Source organism: Erpetoichthys calabaricus, chromosome 10 (assembly GCF_900747795.2).
Source record: "Erpetoichthys calabaricus chromosome 10, fErpCal1.3, whole genome shotgun sequence".
NCBI classification, from domain to species: Eukaryota; Metazoa; Chordata; class Cladistia; order Polypteriformes; family Polypteridae; genus Erpetoichthys; species Erpetoichthys calabaricus.
Window position 1 is genome coordinate 32,159,028 of NC_041403.2, and position 26,547 is coordinate 32,185,574.

A 26,547-nucleotide genomic window follows, 5' to 3' on the forward strand; every position below is an offset into this window, starting at 1 on the left:
ATGTCCTTGAGTGGCGCAGCCAGAGCCCAGACTTGAATCCGATTGAAAATCTCTGGAGAGATCTTAAAATGGCTGTGCACCGATGCTTCCCATCCAACCTGATGGAGCTTGAGAGGTGCTGCAAAGAGGAATGGGCGAAACTGGCCAAGGATAGGTGTGCCAAGCTTGTGGCATCATATTTAAAAAGACTTGAGGCTGTAATTGCTGCCAAAGGCGCATCGACAAAGTACTGAGCAAAGGTGTGACCCGACAAATGCGCGATGGACAAATGCGCGACGACAAAACCGCGAACTGATTTTCGACAAATGCACGCCGACAAAATCGCTAAAATCTAAATTTCTGTATCAACAAGCTGTGGAAAGCCTATTGACTGTGCTGACCCACTAATATGTAGCCAGGTATCATGTAATATATAGCAAAATGTTTTATTTCTCATATCTCATAATATTGACATCTAAATTAAGTTTTACAAACCATACTTAAGTAGAACTTTTTATGCTTTTATACTACTACTTTTTTTTTTTTTCCAGAATTCACTGTCTTTAATCTTCTTTATTTATTTATCTGGTTTGTACAATGCTATATACTGTATATGCTGCCGTTCTTTATTATATTCTGTAAGTGCCTTGAGCAAGGGAAAGGCGCTATATAAATAAAATTTATTATTATTATTATTACTAATTATCGCGCATTTGTCGGCACGTTTTTGTCGGCGCGATTTTGTCAGCGTGCATTTGTCGGCGCGTATTTGCCGGCGAACCGAGCAAAGGCTGTGAATACTTATGTACATGTGATTTCTCAGTTTTTTTATTTTTAATAAATTTGCAAATACTCAAGTAAACTTTTTTCACGTTGTCATTATGGGGTGTTGTGTGTAGAATTCTGAGGAAAAAAATGAATTTAATCCATTTTGGAATAAGGCTGTAACATAACAAAATGTAGAAAAAGTGATGCGCAGTGAATACTTTCCGGATGCACTGTATGTGATAGTCTGCCTCTCCAAACGGCCAATATGCCAAAATAAACAGGAGTATCTAATAAAATGGCTGCTGAGTATATGAATCCATCCATATATTCACACAAAAATTATTAATAATATTCATTTAATTTGCTGTAGGTAATAATTCAGACATTGATATCTTGTCAAGGCTTAAAAGTAATTACTGAAAATACAGCAGCACAGAATTTACTTTTAGAATTGTTCACCAGTCATCAAGTTGAAAGACTTACCACAGATTTATAATCAATGTCGTCCATTGACCTGAAGAAATCTAAGCTCTTGGCTCCTGAAAGTCTGCCCTGGTCTGAGCTATGTGTACTCAAGGTATCTAATATCTCTCCCAGGAGGTCCATTTCACCAGTATACTGTGTATTTGATTCCAAATCAAATGAATCATCACTGCCATCAATGTATATAGAGACTTCGCCACTATCTTCAGAAGACAGCCTGCAAAGTTAAATACAAAGTTCTTTAATTAGATTGCGGTGATAATTGAGTTGTAAATAAGAGACAGAGAAGATCAAGCCAATATCTTAATGCTCCAGGAACGTTATCAAGGCATTTTTCAGAGCTATTCAGGGAGTAGTCTATGTTGGTAGAACAGGAACCAATTCATCAAGAGAAGCCAATCCATCAGAGAGAGCACCAGTGCACAAAGGACCAAAACCAATCACCAAAAAAGGTATCTCTTGAAGAGGTGGGCAGAAAAATGAGCTGTTGGTTAGGGAATACGTACACAAATGACAATGACCAGTTTAAGAATATAGCCCAGGTCCCTAAAGCTGTAAGGTGGGAGATTTAACCACTCTGTCTTTTTAGTATTTTTAAAATACAATACAACACAAGGAAAAGTACAGACACATGGAATATCAGAAGAATTCCACTATAGCCAATCTATACAAAAGCTATTTATACTGAATTTACTAGAAAACATAGCTCTGAAAGTTAACTATAAAATACCAGCATTAAAAAAGTTCAGTAGAAATGTATTTAAAACACAGACGGTTTGCAAGTCTAACAGGCCTCCACTTAGTGCTTCATTTCCATAAATTCCATTATGTAAACTGTGTTTATCCCCATTTAAGTACACTGTCTCCTGGTCATTCTCCACCAGGTCTTTTCTAAATTTTCATAATGCTCCACTTTCTTTGGCCAAATGGCACTTAATTTACACAACAGAACTCCTCACACACTGTCTAAACAAGCTTTGCTTTTTAATGCCAGGTAGACTCCCTTGAAAAACATTAATTGGAGGCAGTCTGCTCTCCTGATTTGAAGCCATCATTGTATTTTCAAAAAGACTTGATACAGTTGTAATATGATTGCAGAAATGATTGAAAGTGAATTTAACATATTTCTGAGATGATATGGTAATGTCACAGAAATGAAACCAAGCAGACTGCCAATACGAGGAAAAGGCGAATTGAGCTGAACTAACTAAATCTTTTGCTATTATTGTTGTTTTATAATGTTTTTCTGACTCTGGGAGGGTGAGGGTTTGTTTTGACTCTCAACTATGAGTTGCTAATAGGCTATATGCACACTGTACTGCTGAAGTACTTCTGGTGAAACTTCGACCAGCTTGGTCTCTTCTATTTTCAGTACAACACTTGTGCTTTTTGTTTAGTGCTGAGAATGTTGGGAAAAAAAGAAGATTAAGTTTCAGTGTACAGATACGTAGCTCTATAGCTGAACATTGTTATGTACGTTTATGTCGAGCTTCTATTAAGTACAAGAAGGCACTTAGTTTTCATACATTTCCCTCTGATGCGGAAACCTGATCTAAATGGATCGTTGCTATCTGAAGAGAGAGCTTTACAGTTGGTCCCCATGCCCGAGTATGTACCTGGCATTTTAAAAAAGAGGATGTTCGTGTGTTGTGGTGGGCAAAATCTGCAATTTTTTGTCTATATTTTCATTATATTTTGCTCAAGACAAAACAAGATGAACCTAAATACAGGACACTTGCAAGGGGCAGTTTCACATCAAAGCATTCAGTTTTCCTGAATTATACCAGTACTAGGGGGCTTCGCTCGCCAACCCCTGGTCTTGGGTAACCCGAAATACATTTGAGAGAGATTATTGTCTGTCTCGGTAATTGTTACATATGTATCATGTCCACTGTCACGATATCTGTAGGTCCATGTAATATATGTAAATGAGAATAGCAGTGTAATTGTTATGTTATGCAAGTATAGAATGTCTTTGAGTTTGCGCATATCTATGTATGAGATATATTGGAGTGTAAAGGTGTAGACGACGTACATAGGATATCTTTATACACAACATTTGTAGTAAAGATGGCGTGTTGTCCTTGAATGAGTATTCCTTGGTATTATTATAATCTTAACGTTAACGTCACATGAATGCCGAACTCTTGAGAAGGTGACATAGAGTTGTCCATGTCTAAATACAGGCTCAGAGAGGTAAAGGCCGACATGGTCTGTGTTCTTAGGATTTGTTGATTGTCATGGCAAAATAATAGCATGACTATTGTCCCGACTTTAAGGTTAAGACTGTGTTGTGGTAATCCGTCCGGGTTAATGGTGTTTCTCGTTTTGGAGCCGTGACCGTGACTCCATTAGTTATATGTTGTTTACTGTTAGTAATATGGATAATTGCACTTACTGTTAAAATCACTTATTTACATTAGTTGAGCTGTTTCGTTTCTGAGCCGTGGCTCCTTCGCTTGCGGTGTACAGGCACATGTGCCCTCCGTACTATCTCGGGTGTGACTATGCTGTGTTTTGTGGACGTTTGGGGACTCCATACTTTCTCTGGTTTGACTGTGGGGCAGGACGCCGAAGCCTCTTCTGTTTGTGTTTTCCGTGAGTACATATAGTATTGTATTACTGTAATGTGATTCACATATGCTGTGGAGTCCGGATCTTTGGGGCTTCTGTACTATCTCGGGTTATTGCTTGCGGTGCTTTAGAAGCGTGTTGTAGGCGCCTGCACCTTCCGTACTATGTCGGGTTTGACTATGCTGTGTAGTGTGGACGTGTAGGGTTCTGTACTCTCTTTTTGTATCTCCGTCAGTCGAGCTCTTTCTTTTTGGAGCCGTGCCTGCTTTGCTTGCGGCATTTGAGATGCGCGTTGTAGGCGCTTGCGTTCATTGATTTTATCCAGGTAGCTCCGTTAGTTGAGCTGTATCGTTTTGGAGCCGTGACCGTGTCTCCATTAATTATACATTGTTTACTGTTAGTAATATGGATATTTGCACTTACTGTTAATACGGAGCGTTTTCTGTGGTTGTACTGTTAGTAATGCATCACTGTAATGTGATTCACATATGCTGTGTAGTTTGGACGTGTGAGGATGCCGTATGTTTAATACGGAGCGTTCGTTTATTCTTATTACCCATCTGGTGTCGAGCCTGGGTTTTCTGTGGTTGTACTGTTAATATTGTATTACTGTAATGTGATTCACATATGTTGTGGAGTCCGGATCTGTGGGGTTTCTGTACTATCTCGTGTTTATGCTTGCGGTGTGTTAGAAGCGCGTGGACCATGCTGTGTAGTGTGGACGTTTAGTTCAGAAGCGTGTTGTAGGCGCCTGCGCTTTTCGTACTTTCCCGCTCCTTCCGTACTATCTTTGTGGACCTGTGGGGCCTCCGTAGCCTCTTCCGTTTGACTCTGGGGTGCAGCGCAGAATCCTCTTTTTTGTGTGGTTGTGTTGTTAGTCGTTAGCTATGGGCGCGTTGTTGCTTCATTTCTTATTTACGTTAGTTGAGCTCTTTCGTTTTTGAGCCGTGACTCCTTCGTTCGCGGTGGATCAGACCTCGCTTGTGGTTTATGAGACGCGCGCTATAGGCGCCTGCACACTATGTTCTCCTGCGTCCATCGCCGTGTACCTGGGTCTGTGCCTTCCGGTTTACCATTCTCGGTTAGTAATATGGATCATTCTCAGTAACATCTGTTTGAACTGAGCAGGAATTCAAGCTGTACTGATGATTTTATCACCTGTGAAGAGATGGGCACCAGGACTAAATTGGTTGACAGCTTGGGAAGGGAAGACATGCAGATGCTTCAAGCTGTATCCGATTACTTTACAACCTGCGAACAGAAGGAGATGCCGTGGGACTAGAAATTGCCAAACTAGTTTACAGCTTGAGAGAAGAGATTTTTAAAACATGATGAACTTTTTATTGTTTGGGAAAACGGACGTACTCAAACAGACTTTACTATCAATCTTATTTTATATTATTCCTTGTTCTATTTGGTATTATTATTCATGTAACAAATACTGCATTGCTTTTAAAGTTCTATACTTTGTTTTTATAACTGAAGTAATAAAGTAGCTATTAAAAGCACCTGGAACAGTTGGAAATTTGCAATTCACTACAATCTGCAAGGTTTATTAATGATGAGGGTGAGAGCTCCATCCAATAGTAGGGAACAGTATGTGAAGTAAGGCATAGAAACCAAAATAATATTTAGGTCTGAGATATATTTAAAACATTGTATGTTGTTCGTGCCTATGATAAGTAAGTGTCTTGAAGTGCTAAAAGAGTGACAAGCTGTGTGTGTGTTATTTATACTGCACTTGTGTGGTTAACAGTGCTAGAGATTAACCAACTGTATGTGCATCATTCATAGGGAACCGTTGTGGAAAGGGTCTGTGTGTATGTGCATATCTGTGAGTGTGTGTTATTTTTATGGTGCAGGAGTAGACCAATCCAATAACGAACCTGGCACATTCATGTGTCCCTGAAAAAAGTAAGTAAGGGGTAGAAAAGGGGAATAACACAATAACACATTGGGCCAAGGTCTGAGACAGGGTAGCAACTGTTGAAGAAGAGAGTGGTTCCTGCATTGTTTGAGTGGAACAATTTGTCCGTTCTACTCTCAAGACTGGGGGTTTGGGAAAGGATGATACACTGGTGAGGAGGAGGATGATAAAATCCTCAAGGACCATAACTACACCTTGGCTCTGGATCCAGTAGTTGACGTCCTAGCACATGATGAAAATGTGTTTCTCAGACAGAAGATCCTTCAGTGGAGGAAGCAAACTGAGACCCTTACAATGAAGCAGTGGTTTGGCATTCACTGTTGTGCTGGCTCAGATAGAGAAATTAGATTTTTTACAAGGTAAGATGTTCAGCAGGCTCACATTATTATGTAATAAGCTGACATACATATTCAGCTCTTGTGTTTTTTTAAAGAAGCCTAATATAATCACATACTTGTCCCATGTAAGTTCATAGCAGACAAAAATTATTACTATGTCCAGATCTTACTTTCGTAATTGTGGATGTAGCTTGAAACATAAAGATTGAAGCCCATGTCATTTTTAACTCAACCCTAGGTGAGTATGTAGTAGAGGCACCTTTGGCACCCATGACAGCCTTGAATCTGTATGCACAGGTTTCTCTCTATCAGCTTTGCAAATGCTAACACTGCACTTTTTCCTCCATTCTTCTTTGTAAAACTTCTCAAGCTCTGTTAATTTGCATAGGGATTTTGAGTGAACAGCTATTGTCAAGTCCTGCCACACATTCTTAACTGGACTCTAATGCAACCACTCCAACACATTAACATTATTGCTCTTAAGCCATTCCTGTATAGCTTTAGCTTTATACTTGGGGTCACTGTCTTGCTGGAAAAGAAATCTCATCCCTAGGTGCAGATTTCTTGCTGCAATTTTGCCTCACAAGCCTTCCACGGCCTAATGCAGAGAAGCATCCTCACAGAATGATCCTGGCACTACCATAGTTGACATGATGGTGTGTTTTTTATGATGTGTTTTTATTATACTAAACACCAAACATTTTTGCAACAAAAATTCCTAAGCCTGAAACTTTGGATTTGGAGTTGAGCATAAACTACAAAAACTGAAAATGAAAATGAATGTGTGCAAAACATCTGAATTATATCAATAATGCAAACATTCGGTGAGCACATTTAAAGTGTGTTCTTTTGCTCTGACAATGGTATTAATTAGAAAAATAACTTAAATGAAAAAAATGCAACATTTTCATGTAAACTAAATATGTAAAATGCAAAAACTTTAAAGTGCTTTTTTTTTTTTTTTTTATCTTTTCTCGATACGAATGCAGCATAAAAAAAAATTAAATTATTCTCTGCAATTGAATTTCATTTATTTTTTGTCTAGCAATTTCCATTTTTTACTTACTAATGAAGTGAACCAGTTTTGATGACGATGAATATGTATCAGCTATCACTAACACCAAAGAATGTAGTAGTACGGTAAATACTTTGTGACCATTTTCAAATACTTCATGCTCTTCTTCACATGTGTTGCCAAATACAGCCAGTGGTGCAAGCAGTTGCTAGTTTGGTAGCTTTATGTTTAGCTAAGCAGTACTACTTACTGCTTATAGCTCCAGGTCTCCAGTGTGAGCCTCACAGCAATGCTGTCTCTCAGGTAGAGCACTCTGAGCAATCACTCGTCTGTTAGTGGTGGGTTTCTGTGCCATCATTACACCTTTTCAAACACTATGAGGTACTGTATCCAAAACAAAACCTTTAGGATGTTTAAGCATAACGTTGACATATGATAAATACTCATGGTTAATTTTTTTTTAATTATTTGTGATTTAAAATACAGTAATATTGTTTTCCCATCATTTTATTAGTTTTAAAGGTCTTTTTAGTAAAATAAGTAATACGTAATTAAGTAGTTTTGCCTATTCTTCCATTAATGGACATTTTCAGTGCAAGTTCTGACTCACATACTTGAGAACTTGTTTGTAACTGAAAGCCTGTCTGTAATGACCAAATTAAGTACAGTAAAACCTCGATTAGCCGTCAGGGGTCGGGACTGAGACCATGATGGTTAAGAGAAAAAACAGATAACAGAACAGCTATTTTAAGAATGACGTACAGTACATTACCATAGTTTAGCAAATAGTTGTATTATTTACAAAAGAAAACTAACAACAAAATATAGCATTAACAAAATTAATCAATTCATATAATATTGTAATGACAAGCGTAACAAGCAAATACAACTCAGAGGTACTGGAGTTTTCTATGTTTTTCTTGAAGTCTTTGTTTTGCAACAAACGGTGCCCTGTCTTATACATGATTATCTGGTTACGGAGCACACCTCCAAAACAATAAACTAAAGCTTTCCTTACCAATCAGTTTATCTCCTCCCTACTCAAAACTTCTTTCCATGACACCTTCCTTTTTCTCTAAACTTCTCCTGTCACTCATCACGTTAGAGGCATGTCTGCCCCTTACAAAACAGAAGCCCTCCACCCAGTCCATCACTTACAGCATTCATTCTACCCTTTCTGCTCCTGTACAGCGTATCATGAGCTGCCTGCATGTCACAATATATTAGCAAAGCAAAATGTAACAGAATTTTAAAAGTAAAGTACAAAATAGAAGAACATTAATATTACTACAGAATAACATTACCGTCAGTGGTTTCCAATTTTGATGTTTTTCAATTTTGTTGGCATCACGGTTTATATCGTTTACTGTTAGTCTTCCTACACTGTAAACTAAAACAACAGTTGAAGCACTTTTGCCATTTCGTAAATGTATAATAATTTACATTTTTTGTTACAATTCCAACATCACACACATATGTTTATTGGCCATTATAATGCATAGCAGATTAATTATAACAAGAGAAAAGCTACAAAACTGTTAAAACTGATTTCAAAATGTAGTGTGACACGTGTTGCTTGGGAAGAACACTACACGCTAGCACAAAGGAGAGTTGTTCTAATGTACATAGCTTGTAGCGTACCGCATGGCAGTAGTAGTACAGTAATATGCAGGCGCATATCGAGTGAAGGATAATTGAGGTTTTAACGTATTGAAAAATAGGTAATTGGCTCCTAGGTAATTTGGTGTTAAACACAAAACTTGGCTTGGGTTTTACCTATGTAACAGAACATATGAATACATACATACCAGCATGTACATTACAATCTCAAGACACTTTTCTTCTAGAAGTTCCAAAGATAAACAAAACTATTGTGAGAAGCTGATCCTTTAGCTACAGGCCTCCAAAGCTGTGGAATGATCTGCCTACTGGTCTATAGGATGCACTACTAGCATGCTTCTGATTAGGCCATTCATATCACAACTAAAAAAAAATGAATGAATAAAATTTTAACCGTCATTATGAACTGTTACAGACCCTCTACTGTGGCACTTGGTGTCACTAATACACTGCCAAGCCACTAAACCCACTCACCGAACACAGCACTAGGAAATCTGGGAGCTTCAGAAGAACCATGATAGAAAGATTCAACCTACTCAAGTTCTTGTTACACCACTTACCATGTCACTGTTATGCTGCTGAATACATCCAGGGCATGAGAAATCTGACTTTGTCTTTTACAGACTAGAAATTCTGCCAGCAGGAGTTTTTTTTTTATACCCTTTATTGTAAATTAGCTAGATCTCAGTTATAATGCGGACAAACATGTTAATGTACTAAATACAGTCATATGAAAAAGTTTGGGAACCCCTCTCAGCCTGCATAGTAATTTTCTCTACTTTCAACAAAAAAGATAACAGTGGTATGTCTTTCATTTCCTAGGAACATCTGAGTACTGGGGTGTTTTCTGAACAAACATTTTTAGTAAAGCAGTATTTAGTATTTTAGAGGCTCAACTAAGTGTTAATGTAATATCTCCGTTGGGGAGATATGTATGCACCTCTCTAATTTTGTTATGATGCATATTGCATATTTTCTGTTAATCCAATAAACTTAATGTCACTGCTGAATTACTACTGTTTGCATAAGGCATGTCATATATTAAAAGGAAGTTGCTACTTTGAAAGCTCAGCCAATGATTAACAAAAATCAAAGAATTAAAAGGGGTTCCCGAACATTTTCATATGATTGTATATAAATGTTGTGAGGCTCAGTAATTTACTATAATCTGTTATTTCTGTCAATATGTGCAAGTGCTGTGAGTTTGTGCACTCTTTTAAAAAAAAAAAAGACTTACTTACAGTTGATATAGTTAAATGAGGTACAAAAAGATAAAGTATTGATCTATAGTACCTGTCCTGACAACATCAGTGCCTCCAGAGCGACTGCACCTGGGTGTCCGTACAAGTAGCTATTTTGTAAATCCTGTTTGAAGTTGCATGTTATATATGTCTCACTTTCCAAAGGTATGTGATTAATTAAAAAATACACACATACACAAAGGATACATCCATGATGTGTAAAAATGATTGCAGCATTAATTCTCAGCCACTCACTCTTCAGTCTCTAATTGCATATAATGAACATATTTATACTGTATGCTGACCTTCTAAATTAACTTGGATTAAGGCATCAACCAAATATGATCTAATGATTAAAAATAAATAAATTCTGCCTGTGTATGTTTAAAAGAGGTTTCAACAGTTTCATTTAATTTATTCACATTTAATACATGAAGATATTCAATTCACATTTTAAGTACTTTAGTACATATTAATAAGAAGCAATTTAAAATGTAACTTTATTCCTGCATACTTAAAACAAAGATATTATTTGCCTACTTGACTTTTACTCACTAAGACAACAGCCCACTAGATGTCACCTTAGCAATAGTAGATATAACTGGAGTTTACACAACAAAGACTGTAACATCACTGAGCTCAGAAATGAATAAAAAACAGACAAAATCTTAACAATACACATTTTACATTAAATAAAAAATGTAAAAGATGTTAAAATTTTGAATTAGGAATTTGGAAAGTTCAAAAACAGTACTATAATTTAAGAGAGGCACAGCAGAATATACATAAATTGAGAACAACTTAAAACAAAACAAACAGAAAATACCTAAATGTTCTATCCTACTTTTTGCAGGTTAGAAAATTTCCTATAAACCATTCAAGATCTATAGCCTTTGTGTTTAGAGATGAAATCCATTTGTTTTAAAAGTGTGAAAGTTAGATTGTTTTAATATTGTAAAAGGGCTAGATTCTCTCTCAAGAAAAAAGACAACACCATAATTTACTGTGTGGCCCAGTTAGTTTACAATGCTCCGGTAGCAGAATTTTTAGACAATTGTACTAAATGCTTCTGAGAGTAACTTTGGGTAGAAAAGGAAACTTAAACAAAGCATGTTTAGAAACAGAAAGTAGTAACGGTGGCTTATTTTAATTAGTATTTATTTGCAGAAAACATAATCCAGCCAGGTGCTAAGATGCTAATTCAAAAAACTGTATTCCAAAGTAAAGACAGACAAAGGTGAGAGGGGGAGAAAAATAAAAATAAATAAATAAATAAAAAACAAAAAACTCACTTGCTTCCAGTGTCCAGTTCTTCATCCTCATCATCACATACAGCAAAGTCAGAGCAACCCAGACTTGTGTTTTGCCCATGGCGCTTTTAATGTGAAGAAAGAAAAGAGAAAAAAAATAAAAGTTCAGCTAAATTTACATTAGAAAAATAACACGAAAAATCCACACAAATTGTACATAACAGGGCAGAAGTAAATTAAAAGCAAAAGTAGGCACAGGTCAGGTACTGTAGGTATGTAATGGCCTTGTGATTTGGGTCATATACTAGTCATGTCAGTGGGGTGATAACAGATGAACCACCACAGGATCAGACCAGCATAACCATGACATTTCAACTACAGGGCTACAGTACTCCCAGACCGTGGGCCAGATAGTTGAGAAAAAAATAATTTACATTTGTAATCATAAATATCCTAGTCTGTGTTATCTATGATTGTCTTGAGGGAAAAAATATGTTAAGGCAAAATCCATGTAGTGTTTGAATTTAAGAAAATCAACCAATACCCAAATCATGGACATTCTGCATCTCTAAATACTGTGCCTGAAGTTACTGTCCAGTTATTGGGAGCATTAATGGTGTTAAAATATACCACACCATAACAGAATTTAAGAAAGAACAAAAACAAAAGGAGATCATCATTGCATATGGTAGTATCCTGCCAATACCAAGCATACTTGTTTATCTGGCAATTTTATATACCGGTATACACAATGTTGACATCACCAAGTATAATGGGTTTTTATTTACTTTTTTTTCCTTCTGTCTTCTGGCATGAAAAGATTAAGAAGAACAACTGTACTAAAGTTACATGTCAGAGAACAACTTATGGACACATTTTTGACTTTATGCTCTATTGAGAAGCTTAAAACAGCTGTAGACCTATTGCCATCATTACATGCAGTTGGTCTATTATTTACCAAACATGGACTTGTACACACAAACTAAGGAGATGTACCAGTGGCTGACCAATACACAACAGACAGTTTAAATGAACAAAATTAATAAAAACCATAAGAATATAGACTTTTTATTTCTCCCTTCACAAAATGCAGAGAAACATTCCACAAATCTGGAAGAAAGATGTAGAACAGCTGCTAAAAGTCAGTGTATTATTACCCAGTAAAACACTGGAGAAAGTCCTCAAAACAAAGTTACAGAACATCAAGAAAATATTTTTTAAAAGCTAACAATTACTTTTGCTGGTACTAGGAGTACTAATGAAAACAAATTGAACTGAACATGCTTCTAACTTACGAGTTACACAAACAGTAAACAACATCAGGAAGAGCGCTAGAAAAATCTGGACTTTGAAATCAATACCTTTATTTGACCTCTTTTATGCCCCAAAAATATAATTAAAACCCACTGAAGGTCTTTCTACACGTCATTCCATTCCACCAACTCTCCAGCTGATTGTTTGGCTCAGACCTACCAACCCTAAACTCAATAATATACAGTATGGTGGGCAGGTCTCTTTAATGGCGCCAAACAATGAAACAAAGGAAAAGGATTAATAACTAAGTGTACACTTGTGCCAAGAACACAAAACATTAAATTTTTCCAAAAAGCCAAGACATATGCAGTGTTCACATTTTATCTAAGTTTATGGAGTCATATGAGACTTGTAATGTTAATGTGAATTTTTGGTCAGATTGTTCAGAGAAATGAAGGACCGCAGTGAACTTGTTACTTTGTTCACAAAAAAGTGATTAAAGATAACTTTTTTTTTGGTGGAAATGAAAACCACACTAAACATATTAAATGTGAATCACAGGTTATATTTTTTGCTTTATATATCTGACAAAGGTGAAAGGTCAGTGTTGCATCACAACTTAGTGAATTTGGATAGTTTTGTTTTCTTCAAATTGTCCAACTCAGAGCACCAAGTTCATAGAGCATGTGGAATTTCCAACTCGGAAACTTGCATTTACCTTTCTTCTAATAGCACTTGAACGCAGCAATACAGTTCAGTAATGCAACACTAAAAACATGATGATAAAAAATAGAAAAAAAAAAAAAGGTGGAGAATGAAGATCTGATTGACTGAATGCTATTGGACCACCATTGCCTGAAGAGGAGAAGGAGAAGGCGGACCTGCTGTGTACTACAGGATATCACAATACAAAGCAGGTGAACTTCCTTGAGCAGCTTAGGATCTATGGTACATTTTTTTTAATATTTTTAAAGCATTTCACCTAACAATTACAACATTTATATAAGCAACTGTTAACTTTTGACAGTGGAATTGCCATGATTCTTTTAACTACTTCAGAAGTGGTGGAAGTGTTAAATTGGTGTTTTGCTTTTGTTTCTAAAATTAAACAGGAAAAAAAACAGAGTTGTTATGCTACAGCATGAGAGTCTTGATAAGTCATGTCTTTCAAATGGCTATAAAAAGTAAGACCCTTTAAAGCAGATTAAATCCTGTGAGACAAAATCTCCAGATAGCTGAAGGAATTCGAACTTGTCATGTGGCTAGAGTATTTCTTTCTTTCTTTTACTTTTTTACTTTTCTTCAAACTTGGTGATTTCCTTCAATAATACTGGCCTCTTATTTTAAATCTGGCACTACATGATGCTGGTCAGTGGGGCAACACCCCATAATGTGATTTCTCAGTTTTGTTTTATTTTTAATAAATTTGCAAAAACCTCAAGTAAACTTTTTTCACGTTGTCATTATGGGGTGTTGTGTGTAGAATTCTGAGGAAAAAAATTAATTTAATCCATTCTAGAATAAGGCTGTAGCATAACAAAATGTGGAAAAAGTGATGCACTGTGAATACTTTCCGGATGCACTGTATATATTGGGACGTTTTGAAATAAAAAAGAAGCTTAGGAAGGATATTCATCTTAACAACATTAATTCTTTTGGCTAGAGTGAGATGAAGGGTTTACCATCTATGCAAGTCTTGCTTAATTTTTTTTGTTGATAAAGAGCTTTATGTTTACTTGTGATATTTACCCCATGGTATTTAAACTGATCTGCTATGGTAAAAGGTAGGGTGTCCAATCTGATATTATATGCTTGTGAATTCACTGGAAAGAGTATACTTTTATTCAAAATAATTCTGAGACCAGAAATCTTTTGAAAATCTGAAAGTGCTGTTAAAACTGCAGGCACAGTGTTTTCTGGGTCTGATATATATAAGACTATATCATCTGCATATAGAGAAATTTTCTGTTCCAGTCCTTCTCGGATAATCCCCTTTATCTGATAAGAATTTCGACAGTGGACAGCCAGTGGTTCAATGGCGATTGCAAACAGCAGTGGTGACAAAGGGCATCCTTGTCTGGTGCCACGTTCTAGTTTAAAGTAGTCTGAACAAATGTTGTTAATACAGACCGAGGCTTCTGGACTGGTATACAGTAGTTTGATCCATGCACAAATATTCGGGCCAAACCCAAATTTCTCCAATGTACTGAAAATGTAGTTCCATTCAATCATATCAAATGCTTTTTCTGCATCCAATGATAATATCATCTCTGGGGTGTTTGACTTTGCTGGTGAATATATTACATTAAACAGGTGTCAAAGATTGGAAGATAAGTGTCGGCCTTTAATAAATCCAGTTTGATCCTGTGATATTACCGAAGGCAGCTCTTTCTCCATCCTTCTAGCTATGATTTTTGAGAGTATCTTAACATCATTATTCAGGAGTGAAATTGGTCTGTATGATGCACATTGTAACAAGTCCTTATTTTGTTTAAGAAAGACGGTGATTAATGCTTGACGAAAAGTTTGAGGTAGAATTTGACTGTCTCTAGCTTTTGTAAATGTTGCAAATAAGAGGGGAGCTAGCTGAGTGGAGAATTTCTTATAAAATTCTATAGGTTAGCCATCAGGGCCTGCTAATTTTCCGCCTTGAAGTGACTTTATAGCATCTAGTAATTCTGATAGGGTCAGAGGTTTATCCAGTTCCTCAGCACTAAAAGTATCTATTTGTGGAATCTGTAATGTATCCAGAAATGCATTAGATTGTGTGTTGTCTTCTTTAAACTCAGTAGAATATAAGGTTTTATAGTAGTCTCTAAATGTGTGCATTATATTTTTATGGTCAATGATTTCATCTCCATTAGTGTTGGTGATTACTGGGATTGCATTGCGAACTTCTTGCTTGTGGACTTGTTGAGCTAAAAGCTTATTAGCTTTCTCTCCGTGTTCGTAGTAATGATGTCTTGATTTATAAATAAGTTGTTCAGTTTCTTTAGTTGTCAAGATGTTGAGTTCTGTATGCAAAGCCTACCTTTTCCTATGAAGAGCCTCACTTGGACGCCTGGCTGGTTCTTCATCTATTCTAGTAATTTCGCTTCTTAGCTCTGACACTTTCTTGGTTTCTAATTTATTGCTGTGGGAAAGATATGAAATAATCTGTCCTCTTATGAAGGCCTTTAGAGTTTCCCAGAGTGTTCCTGTAGAGACCTCTGATGGTGTGTTTGTCTCTAGGAAGAAGCTAATTTGTTTGGATATAAATTCTGTACAGTTCTCGTCTGTTAATAGAAGTGGGTTAAGGCGCCATCTGTGAGGTGAGTGTGGGGGGCATAATGATTTTAGCTACAAAACTAGAGGTGCATGATCGGAGATAACAATTGTGTCGTATTTACAAGATTTAATCGTAGGCAAGAAATTATTATCTATAAAGAAATAATCGATTCTTGAGTAGCTATGATGCACTGGTGAGTAGAACGAATATGTTCTTGAGTTTGGGTTTAGAAACCTCCAGGGGTCTGATAAGTTGTGGTCGGTTACAAACTGTGTAATTGTCTTTGCAGTGTTAGATGTCGTCCCCCCTGTGGCAGGAGTCCTATCTAAGAGTGGATTTAAAACACAATTAAAGTCCCCAGCCATTATAATTTTATGAGTGTTCACATTGGGAATGGATGCAAATAGATTTTGCATGAATTCCTTATCATCGACACTGGGTGCATAAACATTTATCAAAATCATTTTACAATTAAATAAGTTGCCCATGACCATCACATATCTCCCTTCAGGATCCGATACTACATCTGATGCTACAAATGGGACTGTTCTATGTATGAGAATTCCCACACCTCTAGTTTTCTTTGTAAAGCTAGAATGGAACATTTGGCCAGTCCAGTCTTTTTGTAGCCGGAATTGATCCTTGCTTAGTAAGTGGGTCTCCTGTAAAAATACTATTTTAGCGTTTAAGCCTGTTAGGTGAGAGCATACTTTCTTTCTCTTCAATTCGTGATTCAGGCCTTTAACATTCCAGCTCACAAAATTAACTGTCCCATCATGGAGACATTGATTTTGAATTTTTAATGTCATTTTATAGTTTTAACTGGTAGTGAGGCAGTTTTAATCTTAATTTCCAATTTCCCCACAAGTTATTGCCATACAAGCTATTGTTGCGTTGATAGTTATAATTATAAGGATTAAAAGGATAGAGTAGATATAGCCTGCTCTCCTTCTCCCCCCCCCCCCCCATTTTGCCTCCCCACATGAGGCTAGACCCTACTTCACAATGTCCCAGTCCTCTGACATACCGAGAGACAGAGCACGTCCAAAACAAAACAAGCCCAACCACCCTCAGCAGTGGCATATGTGAATTAAAAAGTAGAGATGTCTATTGCAGCTAAAGTTTAAATTCTATCTGCCAGATATAATCATTACCAGTCTTTAAGCTTAAAATATAATTTTCAGCAATTTTAAATAATAAGATAATAAAATAATGAACCCTGGGAATGGTTTGAAAAGTGGTCTAAGATAAGCAAAGTAAATCCTAATGCAATAATAGAAATAATAATAAACCAAGGGTATGATGTTAAACAGTCTCCTTTAGGGAAGAAAAAAAAAAACAAGGAAAAAAAAACCCTACTTTAATTACATCCAAACACTCACGTCTATAACTGTAATTAAAACATAAACTTATAGCGGCCAAGTAAAGAAAAGGATGTATGATTATAATACCCATATCTTTACAAGTGGATCAGACAGCAGGTGATAGCTCCTTGCCATGCCATGACAGGATATGGCTCATTATTGTCTTTCAAAAGAGTGTCGGGAACAGCTTCTTTAATTCCTTTTCAGTTTCCTCCTGGCTTGAAAATATATAAAATTGGCCATGAACTTCCACTTTCAGTTTGTGGGATACAAGAGGCTGTATTTGATATCGACCTTCCGTAACAGCTGTTTAATGTTGAAGAAGGCTGCCCGTTTTGCAGCAGTTAAAGGTGAGAAGTCAGGGAAAATACGGATGAGATTATTTTCAAATATAATCTCTTGCTTGTGTCTGAGAAGTGCCATCACATCAAGTTTACATTGTAGTCGCTCAAAGCGAACAATAAAAGACCTAGGTTTAAAGGTATTTGAACTGCGTATACGATAAGCTGCTGCTATCTCGGTATCTGGTTTAAAGTCATCTCCAATTATTTGAGAGAGTAATTCTACTGCAAATTTCACTGGGTTTGTACTTTCTCGTTTCTTAGGTAGACCTTCAATTCTAATATTATTCCTTCTGCACCCATCCTCCAGGGCTGCAAGTCTGTCTCCGAGTTTTTTGCATTCGGAATTCGCAGCCGTAGCTTTTTCATCTGCGTTAGATGTCAATTGTTCCGCTGTTTCAATTCGAGCCATGAATGCCTGCTTAACGTCATCCAGCTGATTGGTAACGTCATTGAGCTGACCGGCAAGTTTTTTCAATTTGGATCTATTTTCTTCAATGTGTTCCTCTGTTTTCCCCACTATACCTTTAAAGGTTGAATCAAAATGATTAAATAGACGCATTTCCCGGTCTTTGTTATCCTTCTTAAGCTCCTTCTTAAGCTCATTTATGGCTGTGGAGGTGGCAGTCGCCAGTGTTGCGATCATCTCTTTCAGTTCGGACAGGTTGCTTCGGCTTTCATGCTCCGTGGGTGGAATTGCGCTCCTATTACAGCCGATGCTTCGGGCTCGCAAGGAGTACATGAGAGCACGTACTGCAGGACCTTTTCTAGTTTCGATTGATCTTCTTCTGAAATCAGCGATCCATCGTGACCTGCTTCACTTGCATCTTTGCTCCCATTTTTGCTCTCGACTGGAGACGCGGCGCATTCGTCTGCCAGTTCCAGGTCAGTCTCCGAGAGGCCGTACCTCGCACTTGGGCATGATGTCTGTCTAGACTTTGATGTAGTTTTAAGTTTCTTTTCCGGTTCTTTCTGACCTCTCTTCTTGTTACTCATGTTTATATATTGTTGTGGAATCTCCTCGGGTCGGGTAAATACAGGATATCTCTAAATAATAAGAAATACGTGAGAAAATAAAGCCGCTGCCTAACGGAGCTCCGCTTCAGACGTCCATCTCCTGTAACGGACGAGACCAACTCCTTAGTTTACAATTCTCATAACAGAGTGCTTTTGAACTGAAGATCCGCCTCACACCCTCATTCATTGGTCAAGAATCCTGTCCTTTAAAGCAGCGGATCTCAGGTTCAGCATGGGGGCGCCCTCGGGGGTGCATGTTTTTGGTTAACTCTTGCTATTTCCTTTTTAATTCACTTTCCCATTGAAATTTGCTGTATTATAGTATTTGACTACTAATGATTAACAAGTCAAGAAGGCAACAGTACAAACTACGCAGAATGCTAATGCCAGCTATTTTACTACTACCCAATTGTGTGCTTATTAGTACATTTAAGCTTAAAGTAACCAGAACACTAGAAAGAAAAATGAGTCCATTCTTATTGAGTCTGTAAATATTTAGTATATCCAGTTTGTCACTTCTGGAATGATTAAAAAAAACAAACAAACACAAAAACACAAAACAAACTGGGAACTTACATTTTACTAAATTACAGACCAAGTCCAATTAAAAGCAGAAGATGGCTGAGAACCCAAATCCACTGTGCCCCTCAGGACTTAACTTGAGATCCACTGCTTTAAAGTACTGAAAGCCTGGGTTTCATATAAAATAATAAAAATCTCTGAATGTTGGCAGTTTTACTATAATACTCAGAGACTTGAGTTACAGAAAAAATTAGGGCATGATAAGTTCAAAAACCTCCAGTATATTAAGCACATAACAAGCTATGATTACTAAAAACAAAGGCTTTCCAGAAAGATTTGTAAGAATTTTTATTTTTATTTATACTAAATTACAGAATCGTTGGAACATGCTAATAGGATAAGTAGATCCTATTTTTTGACATCATCTGACAGCTTCAAAGGGGTTGGTACAGCAAAAAAAAAAAAAAAAAAAAAAAGAGAGATACAGTGGAACCTCGGGTCACGGCCGTAATGCGTTCCAAAACTCTGGTCGTAACCCGATTTGGTCGTGACCCGAAGTAATTTCCCCCATAGGATTGTATGTAAATACAATTAATCCATTCCAGACCATATGAACTGTATGTAAATATATATATATTTTTTAAGCACAAATATAGTTAATTATACCATAGAATGCACAGCGTAATAGTAAACTAAATGTAAAAACATTGAATAACACTGAGAAAACCTTGAACAACAGAGAAAACTAACATTGCAAGAGTTTGCGCTATAGCCTTATGAACCACTCGCTGTAAACACTTTTTTTAATGAGTTTTAAGCACAGCACAGGGAAAAAAAATGAACATTTGAAAAATCTGTAATTTAATAAACCACCAAGAAAAGTAACATTGCTACAATTTACGCTACGAACCACTTGCTATAAACACTTTTTTTAATGAGTTTTAAGCACAGGGAAAAAAAGGAACATTTGAACAAATCCGAACTTTATTTAGAAACCAACCATAAACAACCAAGACAGTAACATTGCAGGAGTTCATGCTAATAGCCTTACGACCCGATCGCTGTAAACACTTTTTTTTTTAATGAGTTTTAAGCACAGGGAAAAACATAAACATTTGAAAAATCCGTAATTTAATAAATAACCAAGAAAAGTAACATTGCAACAATGCACGCTATGCAGCACAGGGGAAAACATGAACATTTGAAAAATGTAAAAAAGTAAACTAACCTTGCATGAGTCAAGTTCTGGCATGAAGGAAGTGAGGAGGAAGAACTAGCCACTCGTAGGATAGTTTTGCAGCAAATCGCCATGAATCTTCCTGGCTTTCTCACATAACATCGCCTCGCTTATGCTATCCCCTGCAAGTTGCTTCTCATTCAGCCACACTAGCAACAGTTTTTCTACCTCTTCCAGGTCTTGAGGCCTCTGCTTGGTTAACACTGTAACTCCTTTTGCAACATCAGCTTCTTTAATGGCCTCTTTCTGCTTCAGAATAGTCGAAATCGTAGATTTTGACTTCTTGTACTTGGCGGCAAGATCAGTAACACGAATGTCACGCTCATACTTTCAATACATTCTTTAATTCGATTTCAATTTTCTTCTCACCACTCTTCACTTGCTTAGAAGCCATGGTTAACTGCAAAATTAATGCAAATCACACGAAATACTGTAGTTACAAAGAGTTCACAGCGAAAGTACGCACATCTGACCGAGAACAATGCACAGGGAGAGACTGAACACGTGAGGAACATATCGGTGCGTACGAACCAGAAGGGAAACGAAATAGAGCACAAAGAGTTCACAGTAAAAGCACGCATGTCTGACCGAGAACAACGCAACACGTGCGGAAATCATCGGCGCGTACAAACCAGATGGGAAATTGGCTTGTTCGTCAACCGAGTGTGTGGTCGTGAACATATGCAAAAGTTTGGCAAACTTTTTGGTCGTAACACGATTTGTACGTGTTCAGAGGCGTTCGTGAACCGAGGTTCCACTGTACAGTAATCCCTCGCTATATCGCGCTTCGACTTTCGCGGCTTCACTCTATCGCGGATTTTATATGTAAGCATATTTAAATATATATCGCAGATTTTTTGCTGGTTCTCGGATTTCTGCGGACAATAGGTCTTTTAATTTCTGGTACATGCTTCCTCAGTTGGTTTGCCCAGTTGATTTCATACAAGGAACGCTATTGGCAGATGGCTGAGAAGCTACCCAATCAGAGCATGTATTACGTATTAAGTAAAACTCCTCAAATATATTGTGAGCACGGGGGCTGTTCGCACCCCTAGAAGATACGGCCACTCATCAAAAAACACTGAAAGATTACCTTCACATTGCTCTCTTCCTTGCTGGGCTTAAATGTGGCTGTTTTATCAAGCGATATGCTTCCCGCACTGTGCTTCGCATACTTAAAAGCTCGAATGGCACATATTGATTTTTAATTGTTTGTTTTTCTCTGTCTCTCTCTCTCTCACTCTCTCTGACATTCTGTGCTCCTGACTGAGGGGGGTGTCAGCACCACTAGACAATACGGACGCTCCTCTAAAAAAAAATGCTGAAAGGCTACCTTTATATTGCTCCCTTCCTAGCAGCTGCGTTGTAAGGCGGTGCTTCGCATACTTAAAAGCCAAACAGCCCTATTGATTTCTGATTGTTTGCTTTATTCTCTCTATCTCTTTGACATTATCTGCTCCTGACGCGCACTCCTTTGAAGAGGAAGATATGTTTGCATTCTTTTAATCGTGAGACGGAACTGTCATCTCTGTCTTGTTATGGAGCACAGTTTAAACTTTTGAAAAAGAGACAAATGTTTGTTTGCAGTGTTTGAATAAAGTTCCTGTCTCTCTACAACCTCCTGTGTTTCTGTGCAAATCTGTGACCCAAGCATAACAATATAAAAATAACCATATAAACATATGGTTTCTACTTCGCGGATTTTCACCTTTCGCGGGGGGGTCTGGAACGCAACCCCCGCGATAGTGGAGGGATTACTGTACATGTATCCCCTCCTTTAAGAAGCAATGCCATACTGGGTATGACATTAAACTGCATCCACCTTGCAAACAGTCCTCCAACTTGCAGGGAAAACTTGGAGGTTTGTGGCTGGGCCACCATAAAAAAATAAAAAAAAACTTCTCTTAGGCACAGCCATCAGCAATGTATTTATCTTTGGAGAGAGTTGTCAGCCTTATTGAGAGGTTTACTTACCTCTTCATATCTCTGGTGACTCTTCCTATGAAGTCAATGGACGAATTGGGAGAGCATGGAGGGTCATGAGGTCACTGGAAAGGGGTGTGTGGCACTCCTGATATCTTTGCAAAAGGAAGAAGATCCAAGTCTTTAGAGTCGTGGTGCTTCCTGTTTTGCTATATGGTTGTGAGTCATGGACGCTATCCAGTGACTTGAGATGAAGACTGGACTCCTTCGGCAATGTGCCTCTTTGGAGGATCCTTGGGTACTGCTGGTTTGACTTTGTGTTGAACGAGCAGTTGCTCACAGAGTCCCAAATAAGGCACATTACCTGCATTGCAAAGCGTCAGCTACGGCCATGTGGCATGATTCCCTGAGGGTGATCCAGCTCACAGGATCCTCGTTGCTGAGGACCCAAGCTGCTGGACCAGGCCAAGGGGATGCCCACATAACACCAGGCAACAGCCGACAGATGGTTATTTCAAAGGTGAGGTGGTCGGTGACTGGAGTATGTGTCTGCTTGGGGGGTTGCCAACCAGGATACTGAGCTTTTTATTCGTGTGGTAATAAACTGATTGGTTGGCAATGTGCTGTACCAGTGCATGCTCCTCAGCATGACCTGACCTGCTGTACTGATGGCTGTTGTTCAAAGGCCTGTCAAAGGGCTCCACCTTTCCTTTCTCAGAATCTGTAGGTTATGAAGACCAATGGTAGCGATGATTTTGTGAGCCTTGTATTCACTTAACACTGCAGTAGCAAGCAGGGAATTTTGGAATAATAATAATAATACATTTTAAGGAATAAGCGGGCATTTAATACTAATATTGACAGCAGAATAGAAAGCTGAATTTTTTGGGTAAATAAATAGGATAATCAAAACATTCATATCAGCCATACTCTCACGTGTTCTTGTTTAAGCTACATGAGCTGTATCTGTCTGTCTGTCTGTCTGTCTATCTATCTATCGCTACTCAATTGTGAGATTCAGAGCAGGTCACCTCCTGTGAAGACATACTTTACAGAGTTTAAAGAGTTGTTAAACTATCATTAACAGTAAAGGCAGCATGTTATACTTGGCAGCTTTTATAAATCCAATGTAGAATATATTCTTCTAGACTATAAAGTAATATTACTTTTAAATAAAGTCACACAGCATCAGATATTACTATATAAAAATACATATTGCACAAAAACTCAACAGTGAAAGATAGGACAATGTCAATCAATGCATGTCTTTTTCAAGCTACCATAATGAAGCTTAAAATTAAATCGGCACATATTTTAATAATAGTACAGTTTCAAACATGCACAAGATTGGAAGTGAAATGTGTGACATTGAAAAAACATTGGGTTTGTACTAAAAGAAAAATAAGAATGCAGGCCAAAAGTGAGAACGTAAACATAAGGTTTTAAGGTATCATAAATATAACTTTTTAAAATTAAATTTTGGACCTTGCCGAGTCAGTGCTGCATTTTTATGTCCATTTCAAATAGTGACTGGACTTTACCTTCAATGAAGGCTTAAAAAAGTTTTCATGTTTTACTTGTATATTTTTAATCAGCTGCATGCTACACCGTTAATCAACAAGCTGAGGCTTGCCACCATGCCAGCCACTTAATCCTGAAATACAAGTACCGAGAAGGTTATGAAGGTAACTGCTCTTCCAGTTTTAGTAGGAACTCGTATTCCCCTGATCACAAGGGATAAACTGCACTGAAAAGCTGAATGAAAAAAGAATATTACAGTTATGTACTTAGGTATCTTTCTACACGCACACAGACGTGCATGGCATCTGGCGTTCTATCATATACATTTTTGTGTTTTCTAAAGGCATCTGGTCTTGTAAAACAAAGAATGTCATATAAAAACAAAGTGAACAGGATTGTTTATTAGGGCAACACACTGGCACCTGAGCACTACAGATTGTCCTTGTGCCTGCAGGGTTTTTTTTACACATCCAGAAGATGTGCATTTTATATTATTGACAATTTAATTTGTCTGGCACAACTGGTTGTGCAAATGTCCTGGACTGCTTCATTGAAGTAAGGTTCCTGACAATATTTTTTTTTTCTATATAGTAATTCTTCTTGACACTTCTTGTAAGGGTATGAAATAAACTTTCCAACTTCTTCAGACAACAGTCAAACGGTTGATGGCAAAAATGCATGGCACCTCTATGGGTTTAAAAGATAAAAATGAAATAGTAAAATAAACATCAAGTCAGAAGCAAAAGTGGACTTCAGTTTCTGGGCATGAACACTAACATTTCCAGAAATAATTGTGGACATATTTGAAGGGGTTGGCACTCTTGAGAAATCACTTTGAAGAAACAGAGTTTTATATGAGTTGCAATAATAATATCAGGCCACAGCATTTCTAACTTTCATTAAATTTGTTCCGAGTTGGAATTTGTATTTGACTCTCTTTCATCAAAACATTTTCTGTCTCATTCAATACTGCTTTACTTATAAGAACACAAGAAACAAAATAATACATATGGTAATTAGTATATTTTAATAAAAAATACTTGAGCAATGTGATTTGGCCATTTACGACTAGGGCACATTTAAATAAACAGTAACATATGTTTCAGGCTGATGGCATCCGTTACAAATACCTGGAAGCTATAATGAAAGTGATTACAGGGAGTTTATACTTAAGAGTCCCAAAAATGTTAAAATGGATTCCAATGTCAGAAGCATAAATCTTAACTCCAAGAAGCATTGTGGAAAGAGAGATTATAAATGCACCTGTGAAATGCTGTCATACTCATTTAAAACAACTTTACATAATAGTAATATCCTGCTGTTTGCAGTTATTTATCCTCTTAATTTCTGTCTTGTAGCATATTGTTAAGTGTTTCCAAAGTCAGAACACTCAACCTGATGCTTTCTGAAAATGGCGCAATTGCTTCCTCTCCTTGATCATTAATATAATAATAACCATACCTCTCTGGACCTGTTTAACCACAACAAACAAATGCAAGCTGTCCATGTAATTCAACTTCTTCCTTCTATTTTAAAAATAGGAATATAAAATATGACTTTTTTCTTTTTTACACTTTAAAGTTTTCTGTATTAAAGATAATTAGCCTAAAAGAAAAATGAAGTATGTCCCTTATAGAAAAGCTGCAAAATACCTTAATCTTCCTAAAGATTTATTTAAAGCTATCACCAGAATTGTCTCAAAAAGCATGCATATTATGTGCTATGTAGTGAGTACACATATAAAACTACTTTAGTGAAAGCCTTCCCAATAAAGAAATAATAAACTTAGAGAAAACAGGACAGTTTTGTAAAGTTTACTAAATTTGAAACAGTCCAAGTCCCATTTCTCTAGGCAAACATTACCTCTTCCAGCATCGCTGCTCAATCAGTTTACTGTTTAAAGCTGTACACCCCGCTGAGTTGGGACACATTAAAATACACATTAAACTTCACTCTGGGTTATATGAATGCAGTTTACAGTACTCCTGATTAGCACTAATTTATACCAACCCCCCAATATATTGCAGAATCGTGATTTTCCCTCCTGATTCATGTCTAACACTTCTCCTCAGACACAGAAAACAGACTCCGCCATTCACATTGTATATAAAAAACAGGCATGACTCTAAGCAAAAATATGAATAAAAGGAAATCAAGGCACAAGAAGGGCCTCACCACCCAAGATGTATAAAAGAATGTGCATGTTTTACATTGCAGCAGCAAAGGAAATGTTGACAAACTATGCAACATAATAGGTAACAAAAATGTAAAAATACACTAAAGCAACATATAGACTCTGGAATGGGCTTGAATGCATTCAGATCAAACACATAAATAAGATCCCATTTTTAACTGACAGATTGGCTGAATTTTATTGGAAAGTGTTCAAACTAAAATTAAAGGCTATACTATTTACTATTGAGTTTGCAAGTCAGCAATGTTTTACAACAAAAGGGTATACCCTAATATCTATGTGTTGGTGAAGGTTCGGTATACTTAAACTCCAAACTTTGTTAGATTAACTTATAAAAAGGCAGTTATACTATTGTTTACATTCAGCGGTCACTTTATTAAGTGTACCTACTTTAAGCAGAGAGAATGTTGACCTTGACGAGAGGTTTACTTACCTCAGCAGCAACATTCTTGTCTCTGGTGATTCTTTCTATGAAGTCAATAGATGGATTGAGAGAGCATGGGGGGTCATGAGGTTGCTGGAAAGGGGTGTGTGGTACTCCCTATATCTGTGCAAAAGGAGAGGTTCAAGACTTTAGAGTCCTGGTGCTTCCAGTTTTGCTATATGGTTATAATACATGGACGCTACCCAGTGACCTGAGATGAAGACTGGACTCCTTCGGTACTGTATCTCTTCAGAGAATCCTTGGGTATCATTTGTTTGACGTTGTGT

At 37.2% G+C, this 26,547-nt stretch overlaps 1 protein-coding gene across 2 annotated transcripts in view; it reads right to left on the bottom strand.

The window, feature by feature from the left end:
* dennd1b (DENN/MADD domain containing 1B) overlaps positions 1-26,547 on the bottom strand; it is a 385,932-nt gene that overhangs the window by 12,586 nt on the left and 346,799 nt on the right. For both annotated transcript variants that reach the window (XM_028811040.2, XM_028811041.2), the window contains 2 exons: positions 11,238-11,320; positions 1,231-1,447 (listed from right to left, as the gene is read on the bottom strand). In XM_028811040.2, coding sequence (XP_028666873.1) covers positions 1,231-1,447; positions 11,238-11,320 — 300 coding nt within the window. The remainder of the gene's footprint in view (positions 1-1,230; positions 1,448-11,237; positions 11,321-26,547) is intronic.